Source organism: Dipodomys merriami, unplaced genomic scaffold (assembly GCF_024711535.1).
Source record: "Dipodomys merriami isolate MVZ:Mamm:240054 unplaced genomic scaffold, mDipMer1.0.p SCAF_255, whole genome shotgun sequence".
NCBI classification, from domain to species: domain Eukaryota; kingdom Metazoa; phylum Chordata; class Mammalia; order Rodentia; family Heteromyidae; genus Dipodomys; species Dipodomys merriami.
Genome location: NW_027203993.1, coordinates 1,451,769 through 1,477,836, shown reverse-complemented (window position 1 = coordinate 1,477,836; position 26,068 = coordinate 1,451,769). Strand labels below are relative to the sequence as shown.

General features: G+C 36.7%; 1 protein-coding gene across 1 annotated transcript in view; it reads right to left on the bottom strand.

The window, feature by feature from the left end:
• Positions 1 to 26,068, bottom strand: part of LOC138836716 (vomeronasal type-2 receptor 116-like) — a 40,374-nt gene that overhangs the window by 7,298 nt on the left and 7,008 nt on the right. The window contains exons 4-7 of the mRNA XM_070035408.1: positions 14,954 to 15,100; positions 10,380 to 10,668; positions 8,876 to 9,226; positions 7,281 to 7,499 (exon numbers count right to left, since the gene is read on the bottom strand). Of these exons, the coding sequence (XP_069891509.1) occupies positions 7,281 to 7,499; positions 8,876 to 9,226; positions 10,380 to 10,668; positions 14,954 to 15,100 (1,006 nt within the window). The remainder of the gene's footprint in view (positions 1 to 7,280; positions 7,500 to 8,875; positions 9,227 to 10,379; positions 10,669 to 14,953; positions 15,101 to 26,068) is intronic.

The following is a 26,068-nucleotide window of genomic DNA, read 5'->3' as shown; positions in this document are numbered from 1 at the left end:
AATCAGGCAAAAAGGCAAGGATGCCTTGTCTCTACTCCTCTTCAATATAGTCCTGGAACCCTTAGCCAGGCAATAAGGTGAGAAAAAGACACTAAAGGGATCCATATAGGAAAAGAAGAAGTTAAACTATCCCTTTTTGCAGATGACATGATACTATACATTCACGATCACAAAAACTCCATCCCCAAACTCTTAGAAATCATAAATCACTTTGGCAAAGTAGCAGGATACAAAATCAACCCACAAATATCAGTTGTCTTCCTGTACACTGACAATGTACAAGCAGAGTGGAAATAAATGAAGCAAACCCATTCACTATAACCTCCCCCAAAATGAAATATTTAGGAACTAACCTAGCCACAGATGTAAAAGAACTATTTAATGAAAACTATAAACAGTTAAAGAAAGAAATTACAGAAGACACTAGGAAATGGAAAGACCTCCCATGCTCTTGGATAGGCAGACTTAATATAGTGAAAATGGCAATACTGCCAAAATTAATATACAAATTCAATGCAATTCCTATTAAAATCCCAATGACATACATCTCTAAAATATAGAAAATAGTCCAAAAATCAATGTGGAACAACAAAAGACCTAGAATAGCCAAAACAATTCTAGGGAATAAAGATAACATGGAAGAGATATCCATGCCAAACTTCAAGCTCTATTATAGAACCATAAAAACAAAGACAGCATGGTACCGGCATGAAAACAGACCCGAAGACCAATGGAATAGAATAGAAGATCCAAAAATAAAACCACAGGCCTCCAGTCAGCTGATACTTGACAAAGAGGCCAAAGACATACAATGGAAGAAACACAGTCTCTTCAACCACTGATGCTGGGAAAAGTGGGTGGCCACATGGAGAAGACTAAAAGTGGACCCCAGGCTATAATCATGCACTAATATCAGCTCAAGACGGAATAAAGACCTTAACATTAAACCAGCATCTCTGAAACTATTGCAGGACAGAGTAGGAGAGAAACTTGAACTTATAGGCACAGGAAGGAAATTCCTGAACAGAGTCCCAGGGTCACAACAAATTGGAAAGTGTCTCGACAAATGGGACTACCTTAATATAAAAAGCTTCTGCACAGCTAAAGCTATAACAACCAAGCCAGAAAAGCAACCATCTAATTGGGAAAAAAATATTTACCAGCAATATATCAGGGACGGGGTTTATATCCAGTACATACAGGGAACTCAAGAAACTAATCCCTTCCAAACCAATTACTAAATGGGAAAGGGAACTAAAGAGAGACTTCTCAGATGAAGAGATAAAAATGGCAAAGAAACACATGAGGAAATGTTCACCATCGCTGGATGTGAAGAAAATGCAAATAAAGACAACACTGAGATGCCACCTTACCCCAGTCAGAATGTCCCACATCATCAAGGCAGCCAACGACAAATGCTGGAGGGGATGTGGAGAAAGAGGAACCCTATTACACTGCTGGTGGGAATGTACACTTATACAACCACTTTGGAAAGCAGTCTGGAGGGTCTTTAGAAAGCTGAATATTGACATCCCTTATGACTGAGTCATACCACTTCTAGGCATCTATCCTGAACAACAGGAACCACTATACAAGGACACATGCACCTCCACGTTTATTGCAGCACTGTTCATAATAGCCAGGATATTGCAGAAGATCGAATTGCAGAAGATCGAATCTCAGGAATTGAAGACAGTCTAGATATTATAGAGAAAGAACATACAACCATCCAAGACAAGTCCAAGAAATATGATAGTTCTGTCCAACCCTTGGAAGACATCTTCAGAAGGCCTAATCTAAGGATAATGGGTGTAGAGGAGCAGCTAGAAACAGAAGTTAATGGCCTAGGAAATTTATTGAACAGGATCCTAGCAGAGAACTTCCCAAACATGCAAAAAGATAGGCCTATTCAGATACAAGAAACTTTTAGAACCCCAAATAGACCAGACCAGAATAGGACATACCACTGCCACATTATAATCCACACACGACCAAATCAAACCAAGGAAAAGATCCTTAAAGCTGTCAAGGAGAAAAGATTAACCACCTATAAAGGGAAACCAATTAGAATCACCTCAGATTTCTCAGCAGGGACAATCAAAGCAAGAAGAGCCTGGAATGATGTATGCCATGCCCCAAAAAACAAACAACTATCAACCAAGAATTCTGTAACCAGCTAAACTCTCCTTCATAACTGAAGGCCAAATAAAAATCTTCCATAGCAAATAAAAATGAAACAATACATCTCCACCAAACCAGCCCTACAAAAGATTGTTAAAGATGCCCCACACATAGAAAACCAACAAGACCACAATAAAGTCCAAGAAACTGCATCCAAACTGAGATTCCAAGAACCATAGGAAGAACACAGTTTTTGCAGCCCCCAAGAAGGTTGATAACATGGCAAGAATCCCAAATATCTCTCAGTCTTATATCTTAATGTTAACGGACTTAACTCTCCAATTAAACGACACAGACTGTCTAGTTGGATTAAAAAACAAGACCCTTCTATCTGCTGCCTGCAGGAGTCACATCTTGCCCGTAAAAAAAAGACACATTTTCAATGTTAAAGGCTGGAACAAAATCTACCAAGCAAACGGACCCCATAAAACAGGCGGGAGTTGCAATCCTAATATCAGATAAAATAGACTTCAAATTAAAATTTGTGAGAAGAGATAAAGACGGTGGCTACATACTAATTAAGGGATATCTCCTTCAGGAGGATATTACAATTCTAAATATCTATTCGCCAAACAATGGAACACCCAAATTTATCCAAGAAACACTACTTTCCCTCAAATCCCATATAGATCCAAAGACATTAATTGTTGGAGATTTTAACACACCAATCTCCACACTAGATAGTTCAACTCGGCAAAAAGTCAACAGAGAAACTCCAGATCTAAACAGCTGCATAGATCAACAAGATTTAACAGACAATTACCAAACATTTCACCCAGCAGCATCAAAATACACATTTTTCTCAGCAGCACTATTTTCTAAAATAGAACACATTTTAGGCCACAAAGCAAACTTGTCTAAATTCAGAAACATTGAAGTTATACCTTGCATTCTATCTGACCAAAAGGGAATAAAATTAGAACTCAACACCAAATGCCACCAAAGAAAATCCGGTATCACATGGAGGCTGAACAACACACTGTTGAATCACGAGTGGGTCATGGAAGGTATTAGAAAGGAAATTCTAATGTTCCTGCTATTCAACAAAAATGAACACACAAATTACCAGCTCCTCTGGGACACAGCAAAAGCAGCACTCAGAGGCAAGTTTATAGCTCTGAGCTCCTACATCAACAAATTGGAGAGATCTACAACCCACAATTTAATGACACATCTAAACCTCCTTGAAAAAGTGTAGCAAGATAAACCCCAATCCAGTACACAGAAAGAAATAATTAAAAGTAAATCAGAATTAAATGAATCAGAATCCAAAAAATTATAGAAACAATCAACAAAACAAAGAGTTGGTTCTTCGACAAACTTAACAAAATTGACAGACCCTTAGCAAGTCTTTTCAGAAAAAGATGAGAACACACCCAAATTAATAAACTCAGAGATGAGAATGGAAACATCACCACAGAAACAACAAAGATTCAGAACACTAAAAGGGAATAGTTCTCAAAACTTTATGCTAATAAGTTTGAGAACTTAACCGAAATGGACCTTTTCCTAGCAAATATTGTCAAGCCAAAACTAAACCAAGATGAGTTTAACCATCTTAACAGGCCCATATCAAGCATTGAAATAGAAACAGCAATAAGAGACCTGCCAGCTAAGAAAACTCCAGGACCAGATGGTGTTACAGCGGAATTTTACATGGCCTTCAAAGCAGAGTTCACAACAATACTCCTCCAACTCTTCAATGAAATTGAAAGAGAGAGTTCAGTACGTAACACATTCTATGAAGCCATCATAAGCCTCATCCCAAAACCAGGCAAGGACTCATCAAAGGAAGAGAACTATAGACCCATTTCTTTGAGGAAAATTGATGTAAAACTTCTCAACAAATTTTGGCCAATCACCTTCAACAATTCTTCCAAAAAATTATACACCACAATCAAACAGGATTCATTTCAGGGATGCAAAGCTGGTTCAATATATGCAAATCAATTAATATTATTCATCACATCAACAGGGGCAAGAAAAAGAACCGCATGGTTATCTCAACAGATGCAGAAAAAGCATTCGACAAGATCCAACACCCCTTTATGATGAAAGTTTTGGAAAAATTAGGAATCCAAGGAACATTCCTCAATATAATAAAGGCTGTATATGACAAATCTACAGCCAGCATTATACTTAATGGTGAAAAACTAAAGCCATTTCCTCTTAACTCAGGAACAAGACAAGGATGTCCACTCTCTCCACTTCTCTTCAATCTAGTATTAAATTGCCTAGGTTCAGCAATAAGACAAGATGCAGACATAATGTTGATCCATATAGGGAAAGAAGAAATAAAACACTCCCTCTTTGCATATGACCTGATCTTGTATTAAAAGAAGCCCAGAGATTCCACTCCCAAATTACTCAAGCTGCTTCAAAACTTTGTCAAAGTAGCAGGGTTTAAAAATTAACCCACCAAAATCAATGGCTTTTCTGTATGCCAACAATGAGAAAAGTGGGGCTGAAATTAGGAAAGCAACCCCATTTGTAATAGCCCCACAAAAATAAAATATCTAGTAATTAACTTAACCGAAGAAGTGAAGGACCTCTATGATGAAAACTTTGAAATCTTCAAAAAGGAAATCAAAAGAGAACTTATAAAATGGCAAAACCTCCCATGCTCCTGGATTGGAAAGATTAACATCATGAAAATGGCAATACTTCCCAAGGGTAACTACAAATTCAAAGCGATACCTATCAAAATTCCAACCTCATTCTTCAAGGAAATAGAAGAGGAAATCCAAAAATTCATATGGAACAATAAAAACCCTGAATAGCAAAAACGCTCTTCCATGGAAAGAACACTGCTGGAGGAATATCAATACCAAATTTCAAAGTCTACTATAAAGCCATAGTAATCAAAACAGCTTGGTACTGGCACAAGAACAGACCTCAGGACCAATGGAATAGAATTGAAAACCCAGAAATGAACCTACAGACCTATAGCCATCTAATATTTGATAAGTGAGCTGGAAAAACAGAATGGAAGAAAGACAGCTTCTTCAGTAAATGGTGCTGGCAAAATTGGTTCACTACTTGTAGAAAACTAAAGCTAGATCCTTATATATGACCCTGCACCAGAATCAACTCCAAATGGATCAAAGACCACGAAGTCAAAGCAGACACTCTGAAAACATCACAGGATGGGATAGGAGAAACCCTACGTCTCCTAGGCCCAAACTGAAATTTTCTGAATAGAGACGCGGAAACACAACCAATCAAAGAAAGGTTGGACAAATGGGATTGCATGAAGTTGCAGAGCTTATGCATGGCAAAGGACATAGCTAGCAAGATTAATAGAAAGACCATGGATTGGGAGAAGATCTTTACTAACCATACAACAGACAAGGGTCTCATATCTATAATATACTTAGAAATCAAAAAATTAAAACCCCAACAACAAATCCTCAAAGAAACAACTGCCCAATTAATAAGTGGGTAATGACTTAAAGAGAAACTTCTCTGAAGAAGAAAGAAGGATGGCCAATAGACACATGAAGAAATGCTCAACGTCCCTAGCCATAAAAGAAATGCAAATCAAAACAACATGGAGATACCACCTCACTCCAGTTAGAATGGCAAAAATCAAGAACTCTAACTACAACTGATGCTGGTGGAGATGTGGACAGAAGGGAACCTTACTTCATTGTTGGTGGGAATGTAATCTTGTTCAACCACTTTGGAAAGCAGTATGGATGTTCCTCAGAAGACCTCACATAGAGCTCCCCTATAACCCAGCAATCCCACTTTTGGGCATTTACCCAAATGTTTACAAACAAGGCCACACTAAATCTACCAGCACAACTATGTTTATTGCAGCATTATTTACCATAGCTAAGATCTGGAACCAACCCAGATGCCCCTCAGTAGATGAATGGATCAAGAAAATGTGGTATATATACACAATGGAATTCTATGCCTCCATCAGAAAGAATGACATTGCCCCATTTGTTAGGAAATTGAAAAACTTGGAAAAAATTATATTAAGTGAAGTAAGCCAGGCCCAAAGAAACATAGGTCCCATGGTTTCCCTTATTGCAATATCTTGTATATGTATGAGTCAAGTGGAAAAGATCAGATAATGTGATGTTAGGAAAATGAACCCTTAGATATGTACTTTAATGTTTTTTTTTCTTTCATGCATTTCTAACGCATTTATAAGAGTATCTCTTCGTTGCTTTGTATGTCCCTTTCCCACAGTATAACCCCTGCTTTCACTATAGTTGATGTCAGTGTAACTTGTGGAGGACATGGGTAAAAACAAGTCGTTTAAGGATACAGGTGGACCTGTTGCAACAATGAGATGTACAAGTTGTCATGTCGAAAACGAGCTTTACAACGTTGGTGCGGGAGGGGGGAGGGGGGACGGATTGGGTGGCTGAGTGGGGGAGGCTGGGAAGGGATGTGAAGTGTAAACAAAGGAGGAGGCTGCAATGCTTGATAATAAATGTACACATTATCCTGCCCATGTAATTGTTACCACTCTGTACACTATGTTCACAAAAAAATAAAATAAAATAAAAAATAAAAAATGAAAAAAGAAATATGTATCTTATGACACTATTCTAAATCACCATGTAGAGACTGTGAATGTCTATTTTTTTTGTCCTAGTCCCAGGGTTTGATATAAGTACATGTTCATTTTCCTTGGGCTTTTTTCTCCTGAAGGTAAGCACTCTACCACTTGACCTGAGGTTCCATCTGAGGTTTTTGATGGTCAATTGAGAAAAGAGTCTCAAAGACTTTTCTGCCCAGTTGGACTTTCAACAGATATGTAATCTTAGTCCTGAGGATATTTTTCTCCTGAGTAGATAGGATTACAGGCATGAGTCACTAGTGTCCAGCCCTGCTTTTATGGTGGTTAAATGAAAATAAGCCTCTCAGAGAAGATCCTGCTTGGACTGCCTTCAAACCACAATATTTTTATCTCAGTCTCCTAATTAGCTAGTATTACAGGAATAGGTTGCTGGCATCCAACCAGATATACATTTTAAGGCTGAAATTTTCTTATATGTTATCCAACCAGATATACATTTTAAGGCTGAAATTTTCTTACTTATATGTCCTTAAAATCATTGCAATTAAACCCAATCCACCTCTATTGTTCCTATGGCCCAGTGTACCATATCTTCAGATAAAGACAGTTGATGAGCATATGGAGAAAACTTTCCTACTTTCACCTCAAGTTCAAGACCTTCTGGGAAATTCCATATGTTTACAATGTCATAGTCTGCTTCCAATTTCCTTTTCTCATCCAAAGTCACTTGATCTCCAGCAGTATTGTGAAACTGGATGTTCTTCAGAAAAGAGTGCAGCTAAAAGACATACATCATCTTATGGTGAAGTACATCCTGAGTTACGAAAGAAAACCTGAAGAAAAAAAGTTCCTGATTGCCTTTAAATTTTGATGTAGAATGAAAGAATAGTAGAACCACCTAATGAAGCATTCCAGAAGAGAATCTATGGAGGAATAAAAATAATTTTGCCAAATCTTGGTCACTCAGCAAAGGGGTAGATGCAATCTTTTCAAAAGAAACCAAGTCTAGAGAGTCACAAATAAGATGACTCTCAGTAGTCTAGCCAGTGTTTCCCACAACCACTAATTTTATGCATGTTGCTAATCTGAACTTGGTAAAATTTTAATATTTAAAGTAGAATAAAACTAGGTCCCTTATCCAAAATGTGGATAATTCTATTCAGCAGGTCATTCTTTTGCTATTACATAAGAAACTCATAGGGAAACTCAAGGTGCATTTATAGTTTTCAAAACATCTGCTATAAGGGAGGGGTCAAAGCAACAGCAATATATACAAGACAATATTTTGGAAATGATCTGTACAATTTTAGGGGGAGAGGGAGGGAAAGTAATAGAAAAACGAATGAAGGGGTAACAAGTTTGACAAGAAATGTACTTACTATCTTACTTGTGTAACTGTAACCGCTCTGTATATCATCTTGACAATAAAAAATACGGAAAACTATCTCCTATGAATATGTTGAGGCTATTTGTAATTAAAAGAATTTATGAAACATGGAACTCACTTGATCCATGTTATGGCCTGCTTTTCCTGAAGAGCACTAAAATACGTCCAGAGTACTTCACAGACATTTAAACAAACATTATTTGTTGGTTTTTGGAAAACATACCAAAAATGCTTAAATTTTATATGGCATGAAAACTATCTAGGAAGTGACATTGCCTATGGGGTATGTGATCTAACACAGAAGGCCTTACCTGTGCAGGGGAAGTCACTGCCCCTTCCCTCTTTCCCACTGTTTGTGCTTCTGTTTGATGAAGAAGCAGCTCATGGAGAGCCTGGGCCACAGCATACACAGCATTGTATATATGGTAACTGTCTCCAGACATAGTCGTGTCAAAAATGTGTCCAGGCAACAAATCCAAGGAGGCTTCGTGAGGACAGTTCTCCCACGTTACACAGTCTGACTCTGAATCTGAACAATTAAAAGACAGGAACCATAGCCTTGCTAGGAAAAAGTCTTCTGGATATTTGAAAGGGTTAACTGCCTTTACAAAATCTGTGAATCCCAAAATATCTGGATGATGGTGTGAAAAAATGAGAGGTATATGTAATGAACCTAATACAAAATATTTCCTCCTCATGGTGAACTCTAGCTGTGAGTTCATGATACAAACTTTTCCTTTTACTAAAAATTGCTCAATACATCTTACCATATCTAGTAAGGCTTCATTATCACCATGTATGATGAGGACGTTTGCTGAAGATTTATTAATCTGTTTATAAAGTGCCATGACTTTAAAAACATATGCCAAACCAGAGGTTGGGATTGCTAGCTCAAAGTCTACACAAATTCTATTCTTGTCCATCTCTTCTTTTAATTCAGGAAGAATCCACAAGCCATTCTCATCTTGTGAGGTCAATAGTCCAACCCAGTTCCAGCTGAAATGAAGGAGTAAGGAGATCAGGGCAATGGCTATCGATGTGTCCTTTGAGGCCATCTGATACAGAGCAGGAAAGTTTTTATGGTCACTCAGAGCATGATCAAAAGGCCCAAATGTAAGCTAAACGGAATGAAAATTGAATGTTTCATGAATGAGAAGATTTCTATCCATTATGATCTCACTTATGATATGTATTAAATAACCATTTGAAGTAGGTGGAAGGTAGATTTTTCTTAGTTTAAAAAATTGTTTTTAATAGTTGTACATTTCAATTTGTTCCTACAAAGCTCCTTGATCTTTGTCACTATTTCCATCAACTCATTCAATCTATAGCAACTCTACCCATTCCTTGACTTTCCTAGGTCCATTTTCACACACACACATCTGAATATGTATATGTATCTAAATATCTATATATAGACATATACATACATATATGTGATATGTTGTATTTTCCCAACATCTACTCCATATTTCTCTGCCCCTTTGCACATCCCTCTAACAACTCTCCCCAGACAAGTTATGCTTCAATGTTCTAGTGCTAGTTTTTTATATCTCTTTGTTGATCAGAAATGTTATACCATGGGATTCCACCTCTATGTGTACCATAGTTTACAGATTAATCAAATCTATTTGTAAATGGATATGTGTGTGTCCTATATTTATTTTATATTACATGTTCATATTTTAGATTTAACTTTCACATATGAGAGAACACATGTCCCTTTCCCTTTGTGAGTCTGAGTTATATCATTCAACATAATATCTTACGTGCATGTGCACACATGTGTGTGTGTGTGAGTGAGAGAGAGAGTGTGTGTGTGTGTACTATTGTAGGAGCATGAACTCAAGGCCTCGTGCACTTCCTTGGCTTTCTCCCTCAAAGCTACCTCTCTATCACTCAAACCACACATTACTTCCTGCTTTTTGTTGGTTAATTAGAGATTTCTCCTTAGTAGCTTGGTTTGCAGTTAGCCATCAGGACACAGCTCAACATATTGCTATATTTTAAAGTCATTTTTCCATTTCCTGATTTTTTAAGAAAATTATTGACAATGCTTAAAAGTCCAAACAATCTCTTTGTGGCTCTAACTTTTCCAGTCCCTTTACTAAAAATGGTAGTGTGGATCTCTATTACTTTGAATACTTACTCTTGATATCACAAAATTTGATAGGCTCATAAATCCAGTATCTTCCTATAATTATCTTCTAACAGATGAAATGGCACCAAATTAGATACTTTTTTATATCCCTTCACTCCTCCCACTCTCACCTGGGGAAACCTGTACAGGTTCAGCAATATACCAATCTGGGAAGATAATAATCCTGATGGTCCTGTCAGTACTGCTATAGACTTGCTCACTCTCACACAGGAGTAGTTTGGAAGGTTGTCCTTCCCAAAGAGGCTCGTGAAGGGATTTTTAAATGTTTTCCAAGTTTCCATATGAGCATTACAGATATTAAATCCTAGCGTCAAGTTATGTAAAATATGAGGATTTTCATTGATCTCTTCAATAGCAAATGCCAAGGCCAAAACAAACTGGTAGGTGTTGAAGATAAACCTGCATAATGAGCATAGAAATTTAAAACATCAATTTGATGGACTAAGTACTTGCTTCTCTGCCAATGAATATGTTAAAGCATTATCCCAACTATGATGGAATGCAAATATAGTCTTTTATGCTTCTCTATGGGATTAAGGACATGAAGGGAATTTGTCATGCATAAGATTAAGAAACTTAAGAGAGAGCTTGCTTATTCCCCATAATCACATGCACCACAGCAAACACTAATGTTGCCCATTAAACATGGAATAGTCTTTCATGAGACACCAAATATTCTCTTGCTTTTTATCTTCGAGTAACTAGCTCCACTGTGTGAAAAATCTTGTGTTTTCGGTCACCCAGTTTATCTTATGTGGTTATAAGGCAGGCTGGGCTAAATAATACATCTTCAATAGTTATTTAAGGAAGATTCTATATTAAGTTTCTCTAACTAACAGACCTGAAATATTGAACAGCTCTTCCTGCAATATCAGCCAGAAGACAGCTCAAATACCAGGTGAAGGAATTTTATTCTTATTTATGTAATAAAACCAAGGGGATGAATCTAACTACAAGCACATCATAATGGAGAAAGAAATCTCCAACATGAAGAGTAATGAAAGAATTGTAAGCTTTACATTGAAATCCAAAGATTCAAGGCCACCATTGTAAAATGCAGTAATCTCTATTGCCTTCCCAACATTGTTAGGTTGAGATTCTAGAAAGACTACAGAGGAATAAAGAGAATCAACACTTTGCTCTCTCTCTCTCTGTTATGTCTGTGCAATGGTGTGAGTATGTGTACACACACATTCTAAAGAAATAATATTGAATCAATACATATTGTTTAAAAAGGAAATAATGGAGGCTAGGAAGAAATAAAAATGTGAGGCTTAACTTGTTTAACTCATGGTATACACATACTTGAAATTTCAATTTGGAAGCCTATCATGTTAATGATGTCTTCTAAACAGAAACAAATAGTAAGCTTGAATAAAGTCTAATTGAACATATGCATATATAGGAGGAACCTGAAAGAAGAATGAAGACGTGTGGAAAATGATTGGTCAAAAGCTGACAACACTATTTTGAAAAAGCAAATATTAGTGTATTGAGGATTTAGTAAATGGTTGAGAATGACAAAAGTTAAAATGCTTGTTCTAAGAAGCAATGGCAGAATTTAACTTTCCTAATGTAGACAATGATAGAAATATGAGATAGCTAGAGATGAAAGCTTAATCAAATATTTGACCACAACACATACTCGTGTACAGAAGCTATAAATGGAACTCATAACACATAGGTATTCCTCTGTTTTCCTAATGGCTGACTCCACATTAGAATCCATAGAATCCTGGAGAGCACGGCAGACAATCTTTAAAATATTAGGGACAAAAATGGATAAATTGGGTACTAAGATTACTGTTGCCAGCAAAGACATCCATTAGAAGTGAAGGATAAAAGGGTAAAGATATTCCCAGACAAGTACAATTAAAAGAATATACTCCCACACACCTGTTCCACAAAAAAAACAACAAAAGTATTCTATTTGTCATCCAAATTTAATGCACATGTAATATGACCACTTTGTGAGAAAATCAGAATGGGTAGACAGCTGTTTGAAGAAGTTTTTAAATGGGAAATGTTAAATGTTTATGGAACTACTGTATACAAAAATAAATAGTTATTTTTACATAGTTAACAGAAAAGCATTTTGTGCAAAAGATTGAACCATAGATGAGTAATAAAAATATTCAAGAATGTGTAAAACCTACTAGTCAAAGTGGCTATAAAACTAGTTGAAAATACTCTAACATTGTAAATGTGCTAGCAAAATCACACACACAATTTTTATGCAGAGGGAAAATTGTTAATATAATTACATCTTGTAATTACTGTAGAATCTAAAATTGGATATCCAATATTACAAATGATAAGAGGAATATAATGCAGTTGCAGTTCCTGTTTGTCTTTAACATTTCATCTTAATATATTAAATGAAAGATTTAATTTAAAATTAAATTAAAAGATTTCATTATGACATTTCTGAACATTCATTTATGGACTTTGATCATAGCCCTCTATTGCTTGTATGTTTATTTTCTCTTTTTATTTCATCCTCCTCATCCCAGAGAGTTGTTATTCCAAAATAGCTTCTTGTCATCTATTTTCAGCCCAGTAATTACCAGAAAATATATAACAGCAAATGAAAGCACATAATCCAGTAATCAAAAGACACTACTATTGAACTTCCTTCATAACCACTGAAGGAGAGAAAAAGTCGAAGAAGCTTCAATTAACATGGAGAACAAATTACATAATAGCAATAAGGAACTGTGACCTGTCAACAATGACTGCAAAGGTAAATGCATGAAATTCTACCAGTAAGAGCTAAAATGGATGAATGAATAAAAACCCAAGGCCAAAGGAAACGTTGATGCCAAGAAACTCACTTCACCATCAGTGGCCCTCAGTGAGAATAAGAAAGGTCAGTAAATACAATTGAAATACAAAAGAAATTAGGAGTGTGTATAACATATCCAATAGACTTTAATCAAAGCAATGAAGTGACATTTTGTAATGTAATGATGAAGATATCAAGTTTACAAGATGAAATAGCAATTCAAAATGTGTATTTACATACTATACAATCACTAAACTATGTTAAGCAGACTTTGATAGTCCTCAATATAATAATAGCTGAAGATTTTATGGATGGATCATTCTGACAAAATCAACAGGGAGGCAGCAGATCTAAATTTCAAACTTGATCAGAAGATCCTCACATACACCAGCTGAACACCTCATTCAACTTCTGAGTAAAACTTCTCTCCAAGCAAACAATCATGGGATGGGACACAAAGCCATCCAGATTTTTAAAATGTTGAAAGTATATTGAGCATATATACAAACACATATAGTAAGGATAGAAATTAAAAAGGAAAATAAGCATATAACGTGAAAATTACATGAATTATCCATTAACCAAAATTAAGTAGTAAAATAATAATTAAGATTATTCAATTTAATTAAATGATTAATGGATGATAAAGTGAATTGTTTTCAAGGCAAATTTCAAGAAATAAATATAATGAAAACCATAAATAAATGAAAATAAATGAAAATAAAATGAAATAAATAAAATGAAAACCATATTGGTATAGAAAAAGGGGAATAAAAGGAAAACATAACCTTTCCTATAAGTCAAGAGAACAGATAATTAGCTGAAGCACCTGCACTGCATCTGAAGGAACTAGAAACAAATTGATTTTTTTATTGTACTGTTTTCTGTTCTTCTTTTTCCTCTTTTTCCATTTTTCCTTTCGCTTTTTCTTTGGTATAATCCCCTCTTGTCCTGTTTGTTATTCCTCTACCCTCTGTTTTGCATATAAGCTTATCTAATTTGTGGAAGAGAATGAAAAACAGAAAGGGTGGGACAAAAGGTGAAACAATTAAGCAATGATACACATTAGACAATATGGCATAAACTATACCCCTTGTCAGGGAGAGTAGTCGGGATAGGAGAAACTGAAGGAGAATGAGGGAGGGAGTGACACTGTTCAAAAAGAAATATACTCACTAGCTTAATTATTTAACCCCTTTGTATATATTCTTTACAATGTAATTTTTAAAAATTGAAAATAAAATAATGAAGATAAAAGAAAATTAAAAAAAAAACTATGGCTATAGAAAATTTAGGAAATGGTAAAAACTTCCACAAGTTAGTAAAAGGAATGAAATAATCAAGTAGAAACAGTGAGACAAAAGGTATGCCAATTTAACAGTAATACTTACTAGACACTGCTTTGGAAATGAATTTTACATCTTGGAGCAGAAGAGGAGTCAGGCGATCAAGAAGTGGGAGGAAACATGTGGAGGCGTAACATTGTTCAACAAGAAATGTATTCTTTACCTGACTTACATAGCTATAACCTCTCTATAATCATCTTTATATTAAAATTAAATTCAAAAAGAAAAGGAAATAGAGTATGAAAACACAGAAGCAATAATCAATCAAGCAAAGAGGACGTTCTACAAATCAAAAGGTAGATAAAACTGAAGTAAATATCACGAAGAGCTTACCATCATAGAAAGAAGAATATACTTGGATGGAAACTAGATTTCTCTCTTACTTGTAGGCAGAAAACCGCTCAAAAGTAGATGCGAGATAAAATAATGAAACTGAGGTGTTTCTCTAGCAAAAGGATGGGAAGACACAGAGCATTTATGTGTGCACTTGGAGTTACCATTGCCCATCCTGAGAACAAATTTGTAAATGGAAATACAATGATGAGTTACTTACGGCTTGTTCTGTCCATCTCCAGAATCATCACTTTGACTGCGATCTGTTCCCAAAGTGTAGAGAGGGAAAAACCCAGCAATCATTACATCTCCATCCATGTGTGCTCGTTGCTTCATAGTAGAAAAGCAGCCAGTGCCAGCACAGGACCTGATAAGGAGGGGAAGCTGGAGAAGAACAATTGTGAACATCAAAAGGCTCATTTTTGACGCACCTGCCTAGGTGAAATTCTGGCTGTCAGGTATATATATTCATAAATCTTTTTATTGGTGTCTATGTGTCTTTTTATTGACAGAGAGGTACACTGTAGCGCATCTTTCATTAAAGCCTCTGTGAATCCTCAGGAATAATGGGTAAAACTTCCCTGGGGCTCTGCATCTGTGGCCCTGAATGCAGAGAAAAACATGAATTGAAAACATGTTTGCAGATTCTCCTTCTTCATCCTAAGTAATGTGATTTCCTCCAGGACAGCAGATAGTGATGCCCCAGGGATGAAGTTGTCTTTGATGTATTTGCTCTAATATCTGTGTCAAGGAACTATTTGCATCAAAGTTATTTGGGATGACGCAACCGGATTGCATCAGAATATGCCATTTCAGGTGCATGGTGAAATGGCCAAAAAAATTATGCCAGTGAGATGTCAATGAAAGATATTATTGCATCATACCCAGATGGTAAATTCACACACCTATTATCCAAAACAGCTACAGAACATTGCTGGTTGATTCAAGCAGGTTACAATCCAGATTCAATATACAGAGGTCTCTACAAATGCATCCATTTACCATTGCCTAAGGAAGCAACAATGTTCCTGATCTATTGATTGTTTACTTTGTTGTGCTAAAAGTTTTTAGTTTGATATAATCCCAGTTGGTATTTCTTGTTCTTGTTTACTGAGCTATTTGGAGTTTTAATCAGGAAGTTACTACCTAAACGAAATTTTCCATTTTTGTCCATATTGTAGTGCTTTATCTCAAGTTTTAGCTCATAAACATCAGGGTGCTGAAAAACAATGATCATTCACAATATAGGGCATCCTTGGTACTTGGACACGGTGTCCAGGGAAGATGGCTGCAAGTGTGTCCCTAAAGAACCTCTGTGAAAAGAAGCATTTAATCAGCACATGGGCTGGCCTTGTGTGTACACATGTGGGGTCTATACACCCAGGGGCATGGCTGCCTGGTGCTCTCTCTCTCTCTCTCTCTCTCTCTCTCTCTCTCTCTCTCTCTCTCTCTCTCTCTCTCTCTCTCTCTCTCTCTCTCTCTCTCTCTCTGCAGACAGCAATTGCTTCCAGGACTCTGAGTAAAGTCCCACAAAAGACAAATGCATCAAAAAAGGACACAATGGAATTATATGCTTCCATAAGACAGAATAATACTGTGCCACTCAGAAGGAAATGGAAAAATGTGGAAAAAATTATATTAAGTAAAGTAAGCCATACCCACAGAGACATAGGTTGCATGGTTTCCCTCCTTTTTTCTAACTAGAATATTCATATAAGTTAAAAGTAAACACGCTGGATGATAAAAGCCAAAAATACACTGGATGGAAAAAGACAAAAAAATACACAAAAACACATGATAAATTATACTGGACTCCAATAATTCACACTGTGAGACCCAAGGAGGATATTCTAAAGAGGGTCATGAATCCCAATAAGTGATTGCATATGAGCATATAAAATGATATTTATAGATATGAACTCAAAGACTTGGAAATGAAGGTTTCGATATTTTGTTTATGTTTTCTTTGTCTTGTTTTTATTTTCTGTACATTTTGTCTTGTATGTAAGTTTAACCCTTTTGGGGAGTGTAAAGGGGGAGCATAGAAATTGTAGGACAAAATGCAGCAGAGATAATCACTAGACACTATTTTGAAAATGAACTACAACTCGTGAGCAAGATTGGGATGATAAAAATGGAGGAAGAAAGGGTAGGGTTGATGCTGTTCAAAAAGAAATGTATTCATTAATTGACTTACTTAACAGTAAGCCATCTGTATATCACTTTTACCATAACAGTAAAAGAATAATCTTCTAAGATGAAGTATGTATCCATTAAGTGTTTGTAAGAATTAAGGGGATATTGAATTGAATTATAATTGCAGATGTTCCACATACACTAATGGCAAAAATAGGGCATTTCTGCTCAAAATGAATAGTATAACAAAGATTTTACCTGCTATTTGAGTGAAAGATAGAGTATCTCTATGCCGCTAGAATTATTGTATGTATAGTTTGTCTTCCCTAATGCCATTAGGATATCACAGTACAACACATTGTCACTTTAACCTGGACAGGGTTAAGTCTATTACAAGGTGTTGTAGAACTTGACTTCACAGCCCACCCTTTCTGTACACCTACCATAAGTTAGCTAACACCCAGCATATACTGAACTATCTGTTCAAAAGGTGAGTGCCAATTCTAATACCATGGGACTCTTTACCTGCAGGAAGAACATAAGGAATAGGCTTGTGAAGTATGTGCTCAGAGAAGCATCCTTTTTGGCTGATGTCAGAACCACGTGTCCATAAACAGTGGTGGTGCTAGCTTAGGCTGGTCCTTTGAAGTGTGCTGTCCACAGCTGTGGAAACTTTTCTGTGCCTCTCTTTCCTTATAAGTATAACATTCTCTGCATATAGTTTCAGTTATCTGAGGCAAGAAACAAAGAAGACATTTTTATGAAGAAGACACCAGATTCTATCTGGAAGAAATTTCCTATCCTAGATATATACAGAGCAAGGATAGCAGAGATGAGACTGAGAAGACTCTAGTCACACAGACATATCTGGGGTTGGTTGTCCATATGTATGGAGCACCTACAGCATAAAAGCGTTATTTCTAGAAACTGAGCGTAATTTCCTAAGATGATCAGGAAACCCATGCTCTGCTGGGCTTCAGGAAATAGAGAACTCTCTTTAACACTAGAAATCCTGAAGAGTTCAGTAGGTGTGAAGTCCTCAAAGACTCATCTAGACAGAATGAAATTCTCAACTCCAGTTTGAACTTCATATCATAGGACCAACTCAGAAAGTAAGAATGCTTTGGTATCAAGGGAGGATAATTTTCTTCAGCATGTTGGTGTGTGTGTGTGTGTGTGTGTGTGTGTGTGTGTGTGTGTGTGTGTGTGTGTGTGTGTGTATGTGTGTGTATGTGTGTTGGACATGGGCAAGCACTAGAGGCCATAAGTGTTGTGATGTGCCCTAGAACCCTGAGGATTGGGTCTTTTTCTACAGGAAGAAGAAGACATAGAATGGTGGGTATTGTTTTCAGCTCTGGACGAGGCTGCAGCTTAAAGTTTAACTCTGTGACAAGTCATTCTCATGACAGAGAAAGGTCATCCTTTCAGAAAAGAATACAGCTACTAACAACATTTTGTCTCTGGCTTCCTCCCTAGAGTTTATCATCACTAAATACTTGCCTCCTCCTTTGTTTTCCCCCTACCATTACATCCGTCCCACCTGAACAACTACCACACACCCTTGCCGAAGTTGTAAAGTTCATTTTCAACATAATGTCTTGTACATCTCATTGTTATATCGGTCAACTTGTATCCTTTTCTAAGCATTTTGTTTTTTCCCTTCTGCTCCCTGAATTAGAGTAGATGCAGGGCAATGAAAACAAATACAGTGACAGTAGGGGTATACCATGAGGGGAGAACATGCAAAGCAACAAAAAATTACATGGCACATTATAAAGACATTAGAAACTATAGTAAGAAAGAAAAAACATATTTGTGTCCCTATCTTGGGGTTCATTTCACTTAACATCATCATATATGGTCATATGTACATAGCTTTTGGCCTTTACTGTTTGTCCTACATATGTACTAGATATTGCAAATAAGGTAAACCGTGGAACCTATGTTTCTTTGGGCCTGGCTTACTTCACTTAATATAATTTTTTCCAAGTCTTTCCATTTCCTATAAAATGGGGCAATGTACTTATTTCTGATAGAAGCATAAAATTCCTATATATATATATATAAATATAAATATATATATATATATATATATATATATATATATATATATATATATAATATGCTACATTTTCTTGATACATTCATCTACTGAGAGGCAGCTCGGTGGGTCCCATATCTTAACTATGGTAAATAATGCTGTGATAAACATACTGTGCTGATAGCTTTAGTATTGCCTTGTCTGTGATCATTTGGGTAGATGCCCCAAACTGTAATTTCTGGGTCATAGAGGAGCTCTATGTGGAGTCTTTTGAGGAAACTCCATACTACTTTCCAAAGTAGTTGAACAAGTTTTCACTCTCAACAACAATGCAGTAAAGTTCCCTTCTATCCACATCCCCTCCAGCATCTGTTGTGATTAGAGATTTTGATTATAGCCATTCTAACTGGGGTGGGGTGTAATCTCAATGTTGTTTTGATTTGCATTTCTTTTATGTCTAGAGAAATAGAGCATTTCTTCATGTGTCTATTGGGCATTCTAATTTCCTCTTCAGAGAAGTTTCTCTGTAAGTCTTTAGCCCACTTATTTATTGGGCAGTTGTTTCTTTGAGGATTTGTTGTTGGGAGATGTAGTTTTTTGAGTTCCAGGTATATTTCAGATGTGAGACCCTTGTCTGTTGTATGGCTAGTGATGATCTTCTCTCAATCTGTGGGCTTTCTATTGATATTGCTAACTATGCCTTTGCCATGCAGAAGCTCTGGAATTTTATGCAATCCTATTTGTCTAACCTTTCTTTGATTTGTTGTGTTTCTGGATTTCTATTAAAAAATTTCAGCCTATGTCAAGGAGATCTATCGTTTCTCCTATTTTGATCTGTAATGTTTTCAGGGTTACTGCCTTGACTCCAAGGTCTTTGATCCATTTGGAGTTGATTCTTGTGCAGGGTGATATATAAGGATCTAGCTTTAGTTTTCTAAAAGTGATTAACCAATTTTGCCAGCACCATTTACTGAAGAGGTTGGTTTTTTCCATTCTATTTTTTAGCTCCTTTATCGAAAATTAGGTGGCTATAGGTCTGTGGGTTCATTTCTGGGTTTTCAATTCTATTCCTTTTGTTGTGAGGTCTGTTCTTGTGCCAGTACCGAGATGTTTTTATTATTATGGCTTGGTAGTAGAGTTTGAAAATTGATACTGATATTCCTCCAACACTGTTCTTTCTATTAAGTATCATTTTTGCTATTTGGGGTCTTTTATTGTTCCATATGACTTTTTGGATTGACTCTTCTATTTTCTTGAAGAATGAGCTTGGAATATTGATAGGTATGTCATTGAATTTGTAGATAGCCTTGGGAAGTATTGCCATTTTCACGATGTGGATCCTTCCAATCCAAGAGCATCAGAGATTTTTCAACTTTCTAAGTTCCGTTTTGATTTCCTATTTCAGTTTTTTTTCCTCATAAAGATCCCTCAGTTCTTTGATTAAGTTCATTCCTAGTTATTTTATTTTTTGTTGGGCTATTATGAATGTAGTTGCTTTCCTGATTTCAGCCACACTTTTCTCAATGTTGGCATATAGAAAAGCCATTGATTTTTCAGAGTTAATTTTATACCCTGCTACTTTGCCAAAGTATTGAATCAGCATGAGTAATTTGGGATTGGAGTACATGGGATTCCTTAAATACAAGACCATGTCATCTGCCAAGAGGGAGAGTTTTATATCATCTTTCCCTATTTTGATCACTTTTATGTTTCCATCTCGTCTTATTGCTGTACATAGGCATCCTAATACTAAATTGAACAGAAGTGGAGAGAGTGGACATCCTTTCCTTGTTTGCGAGCTAAGAGGAAATGGCTTTAGTTTTTAACTATTAAGTATAATGCTGGCTTTAGATTTGTCATATGCAGCCTTTATTGTATTGACGAAGGTTCACTGGATTCATAGTTTTTCCAGAGCCTTCATCATAAAGTGGTGTTGGATCTTGTCAAATGCTTTCTCTGCATCTATTGAGGTAAACATGTGGTTCTTATCCTTCCTCTTGTTGATGTGATGAATTATATTAATTGATTTGCATATATTGAACCAGATTTGCATCCCTGAAATGAAACTTGTTTGATTTTGCTGTATGTTTTTTTGGAGGAATTGTTAAAGTCGATTGGCTAAAATTTTGTTGAGGAGTTTTGCATCAATGTAGATCAAAGAAATGGGTCTCTAGTTCTCTTTCTTTGATGAGTCCTTGCCTGGTTTTGGGATGAGGGTCATGATGGCTTCATAGAATGAGTGCGGTAATCAACTTCCTCTTTCAATTTCATTGAAGAGTTGTAGGGGTATTGGTGTCAGCTCTGCTTTGAAGGCCTTGTAGAATTCTGTTGTAAATCCATCTGGTCCCGACTTTTCTTAGATGGGAGGTCTCTTATTGCTGCTTCTATTTCAATGCTTGATAGGGGCATGTTAAGTTGATTTAATTCAACTTGGTTTAGTTTCGGCATGACAATATTTGCTAGAAAAACTTCCATTTTTGCCAGGTTCTCAAACTTATTAGCATAAAGCTTTGAGAAGTATTCCCTTATAATGTTCTGAATTTTGGTTGTTTCTGTGGTGATCTTTACATTCTCATCTCTAAGTTTGTTTATTTGGGTGTGTTCTCTTCTTTTTCTGATAAGATTTGCTAAGGGTCTGTCCATTTTGTTAATTTTTTTTGAAGAATCAACTCTGTTTTGTTGATTCTTTTTATGGTGTTTTGGGATTCTAATTCATTTAATTTTGATTTAATTTTAATTTTAATTATTTCTTACCATCTACTGGATTAGGGTTTATCTTGCTGCTCTTTTTCAAGGAGGTTCAGATGTCTTATTAAATTGTTGGTTTCAGATCTTTGTAATTTATTGATGTAGGAACTCAAATCTATAAACTTGCCTCTGAGTACTGCATTTTCTGTGTCCCAGAGGAGTTGACAATTTGTGTGTTCATTTTGTTGAATGTTTTGAATATGTGAATTTCCGTTCTAATCTCTCCCATGACCCACTGGTGATTCAACAATGTGTTGTTCAGCCGCCATGTGGTACAATACTTTCTTTGGCGGCTTTTGGTGTTAAGTTCTAATTTTATTCCCTTGGATGCCATTTCCTAGCCTTTACTGTGGTCTTCTTGGTTTTCTAAGTTTGGAACATCTTAAGTAGGCCTGGTTTGGTGGAAATATATTGTTTCAATTTTTCTTTGCTATGGATGCTTTTCATTTGACCTTTGGTTATGAAGGAGCGTTTAGCTGTGTACAGAATTCTTGGTTGACAGTTGTTTGTCTTTAAGGCATGGCATACATCCTTCCAGGCTCTTCTTGCTTGAATCATTTCTGCTGAGAAATCTGAGGTGATTCTAATGGGTTTTCCTCTATAGGTAATTGATCTTTTCTCTTTGAGAACTTTAAGGAACCTTTACTTGGCCTGAATTGATGCTTTGTGGATTATAATGTGATGGTGGGATGTCCTTTTCTGGTCTGGTCTATTTGGGGTTCTAAAAGCTTCTTGAATCTGAATAGGCATATCTTTTTGGATGTTTGGGAAGTTCTCTGTTAGGATTCTGTTAAATAAATTTCCTAGACCATTACCTTCTGTCTCTAGGTGCTCCTCCACACCCCTTATCCTCAGATTAGCCCTTCTGATAGTGTCTTCCAAATATTGAATAGTTCTATCATATTTCTTGGATTTGTCTTGGATAGTTGTATGTTCTTTCTCTATAATATCTAGGCTGTGTTCAATCCCCGAGATTGGATCTTCTGCATGGTCTAACTTACTGTCAAGTCTCTCTATCTTGTTTTTAATTTCTTTTCCTTCTACTTGGTCAGCTTTGATGGCTTCAAATTCTTTGTTGGAACTTTGTTTTAGATCTTTAGGAACTTTACTTCCTTAATTTGGTGTTCCGTGTTTATTCTCAAATCACTCAGTTGATTGGTTATGTTTTCCTTGGACTGCCATTCCTTCTGTCTGGCTCCATTCAGCATTTCATTTATGGTCTTCCTGAATTCTATCTGCTGTCTGTTTATGGATTCCATGAATACCTTTATGGTTCTTTGTCTATTCTCATCCCACTCTTACAATTCCTGCAATACTCTTTGATTAGCTTCCTCATGTTTTACACAACTCCTGTAATTCTCTATGACTGTTCTCAGCCTGCTCACGTGATTCTTGTATTTCTCTTTGACTGTTCTCACCCTGCTTACACAACTCCTGTATTTATATTTAAGTAGCTTCTTAATGCTAATAAGATTCCTGTATTAATTTTTTGTTTGCCTCTTCTTGCTCCCTATGCAAGTTTTCAATAATTTCAATTACCATGTTTACCAGTAGTATTTGTTGAGCTTTGGGGGAACTTTTTTCTGGATTATTCATTAACTATTCTGTCACCTGATTATCATGAGTGGGAGTTCAGATACCTGGACTTGCCATTTTTCTTGTGTTTTTCTGGCTTGTTCTGCCCATTTTGTATGAAAGTAATACCAATTTTGTGCTAGAGCACTATTTTAAGGCAAACATCAACCAGAGTCCTATAGTTGCACAATCAAAATGGCTGAAGATACAATCTAGTTCAATAGACACAATCTATTCAACATCAAACAATCATTGATTAATGGGTTAAGAACAGCAAAGAAGGATTTGGAAAACCAGAAATTATTAGCTTTAGGGAGAAATGTGGGGAAAAATAAGACTAGAGGCATGCGGAGATGTAAAAGGAGAGTAAATTTAACCAAGTCCTAATCTTTGAGAGGGAAATGAATTGGACAGAATGATAGGAGAGAGATTTAAAAAAACAAAAAAAAATGGAAACACAAAAATTTAGGTTTAAGAAGTGAAACACTTAAAATTACATAAGTTTAAAGATATTATTTTGAGAAGAAAATGATAGGAGGACAGGAGGGGAGGGATAGAAAGGAAACATAAATTTGTGGAAGCAAGGGAAAAAAACAAACCTTTTAAATAAGGATACAGGTGGACCCATTACAATAATGAGATGTACAAGTTGTTATGTCGAAAAACGAACTTTACAACTTTGGGGGGGGGAGTTGGTGGGGGGACGGGAGGGATGGCAAGGGATGAGAAAGGGAAACAAAGGAGGAGGCTACAATGCTTGATAAGAAATGTACTCATTATTTTGCCCATGTAATTGTAAACCCTTTGTTCAGTATTTTCACAATAAAAATATATTTAAAATTAGTTATTGAAAATTATGTAGTTATAAAGAGATAATACTGCTATTAAAGAAATTAAGCCTAAGAGGTTGTTGAGTAATAAATTTCTGGATGAAGTATGTACACAATTGGGAATAAGGTCTAATAATTGACAACAGGTATATATCTGGGCATGAGCAGAGCAACAATTAAGTGATGAAAAAAAGAAAGAGAAAAAATGTAAACAACAAAAAAAGACCAAAAGATCAAAAGAGTTTAAACACACACACACACACACACACACACACACACACACACACACACACACACACACACCACACTCACACACACACACACACACACACACACACACACACACACACACACAAACACACACCAAAAATAAAAATTATGAGAATAAAAAGAGTAACAGAAAACACTTAAAAATAAAAATTTTAAAAAAGGTTCAAAAAAGAGTTCTTTGATTTTTTGGGTTTTTTTTTTGGGGGGGAATGGGAAGACCCTATATCTCCCCTGTGTTTGTAACCATTCTCTTAGTGGAGTTTCTGGTATGCTTGTGGTGTTTGGTTTTCCTATGGCCTGATTGGTTTCTTAAGTCATTTTGTTTGGACAGGCAGAAAATGCTCTGTGTTAGGCAGGAATTTCTGATCCTCCTTCCAGGCTAGTTTAGTAGGAGGGAGATCTTCTTTGAGTATCACAACAGGGGGAGTTGGCTGTTTCCTTTAGTTTGGAGATGCTGTGATGAGGCTAGGTTCTGGGTAGGGTTGAGGCCTTTCAGTATACAGTAGCTTTTCCCTGAGGGGCTAGCTCCTGAGACACTCACAGATCCCAGCTTGAAGCCATTCTCAGGGTTTATGTTTACTGAATTTCAATTGTTTGTCTAGGCTGCTCCAGGGAGGGACAGACTTTGGCTCTGTTTACCCGGTGAAGAAAGTCACTCTTCTTAGGGCAGAGCTATCTTTAGAGGCCTGGGCTGGGTGACTTTCCCCTCGGTTGAACTGAGCCTGGTAGGTAACTTCTAGTTCCTATGACCTGCAAAATGACTCTTTTGTTTTCTTTCAAGGCCTGAGTTTGAGCTAGCTGCTCAGCCCAGCCTTTGTCAGTCACAAAAATGGAGATCTCCAGTGGGGTGGGGGGGCAAGGGTTGGCCTTCTCACCTCTGCTCCCTGATAAGGAGTGAGGATGTCAGGGTTCAACTCAAGCCAGAGTCTTGATTCCTGGGTCATCACTGGTCTGCGATCTGCAGGATGAAGATATATGCTCCTTCTCAGTTCTTTCTGGTGGTGAGTAGAATCACCTAGTCCTCTGTTTCAGGCACCTTTGTCCTGGACTCTCTCTGTTGTAGGTATGGAGGGTACAGCTGCCACTGCCTCTGCATCTGCTGCAGCCACGGCTACTGGTAATGTTCAGATCTGTCTCCTTGCCTAGATTTTCCCTCTCTGGCCAAACTCTCTGTACTGTTATTGAACACTTGGTGTGATTCTCTACCCTAGGACTGTTCACTGGAACACTAAAACTGCTCTCTATGAGAGAGCTTGTTTGCCCTTCAGCTTCTCCTCTGCCATCTTCCTCTGAACACCCTTAACAATATTATGACATGATATTGTGACATCACATTCACATTGTGATATCACTGTGCCATTCTGTTTTCACCATCCTTTTTTGAAATCACATGTTAGAAATATCATGGGTTTTAGGACTTCTAGATCCTTCCTTGAACATTTAACCTCATTGTGAACTAGTAGCAATAGAAATCAGACATGTGATTATAATATTGCAAACTCGTAGTGACATCACTATTCCATAGGTGACCTCATTACCACCGTGATATCACTAACCTCTTGCGTCATCACATTGCCATTCAGACATTTCAATCGGTTATAACCTCTTAGCACCTTTGAAAAAGCATATGGCCTTTGTGAAATCAAAATTCAATTCTTTTTTTTTGTTTACCCTTCAGCTCCCTTCCCAGCCTCTCCCCTCCCCTCCACCCAATACTTCCCCCACTGAACCCCCA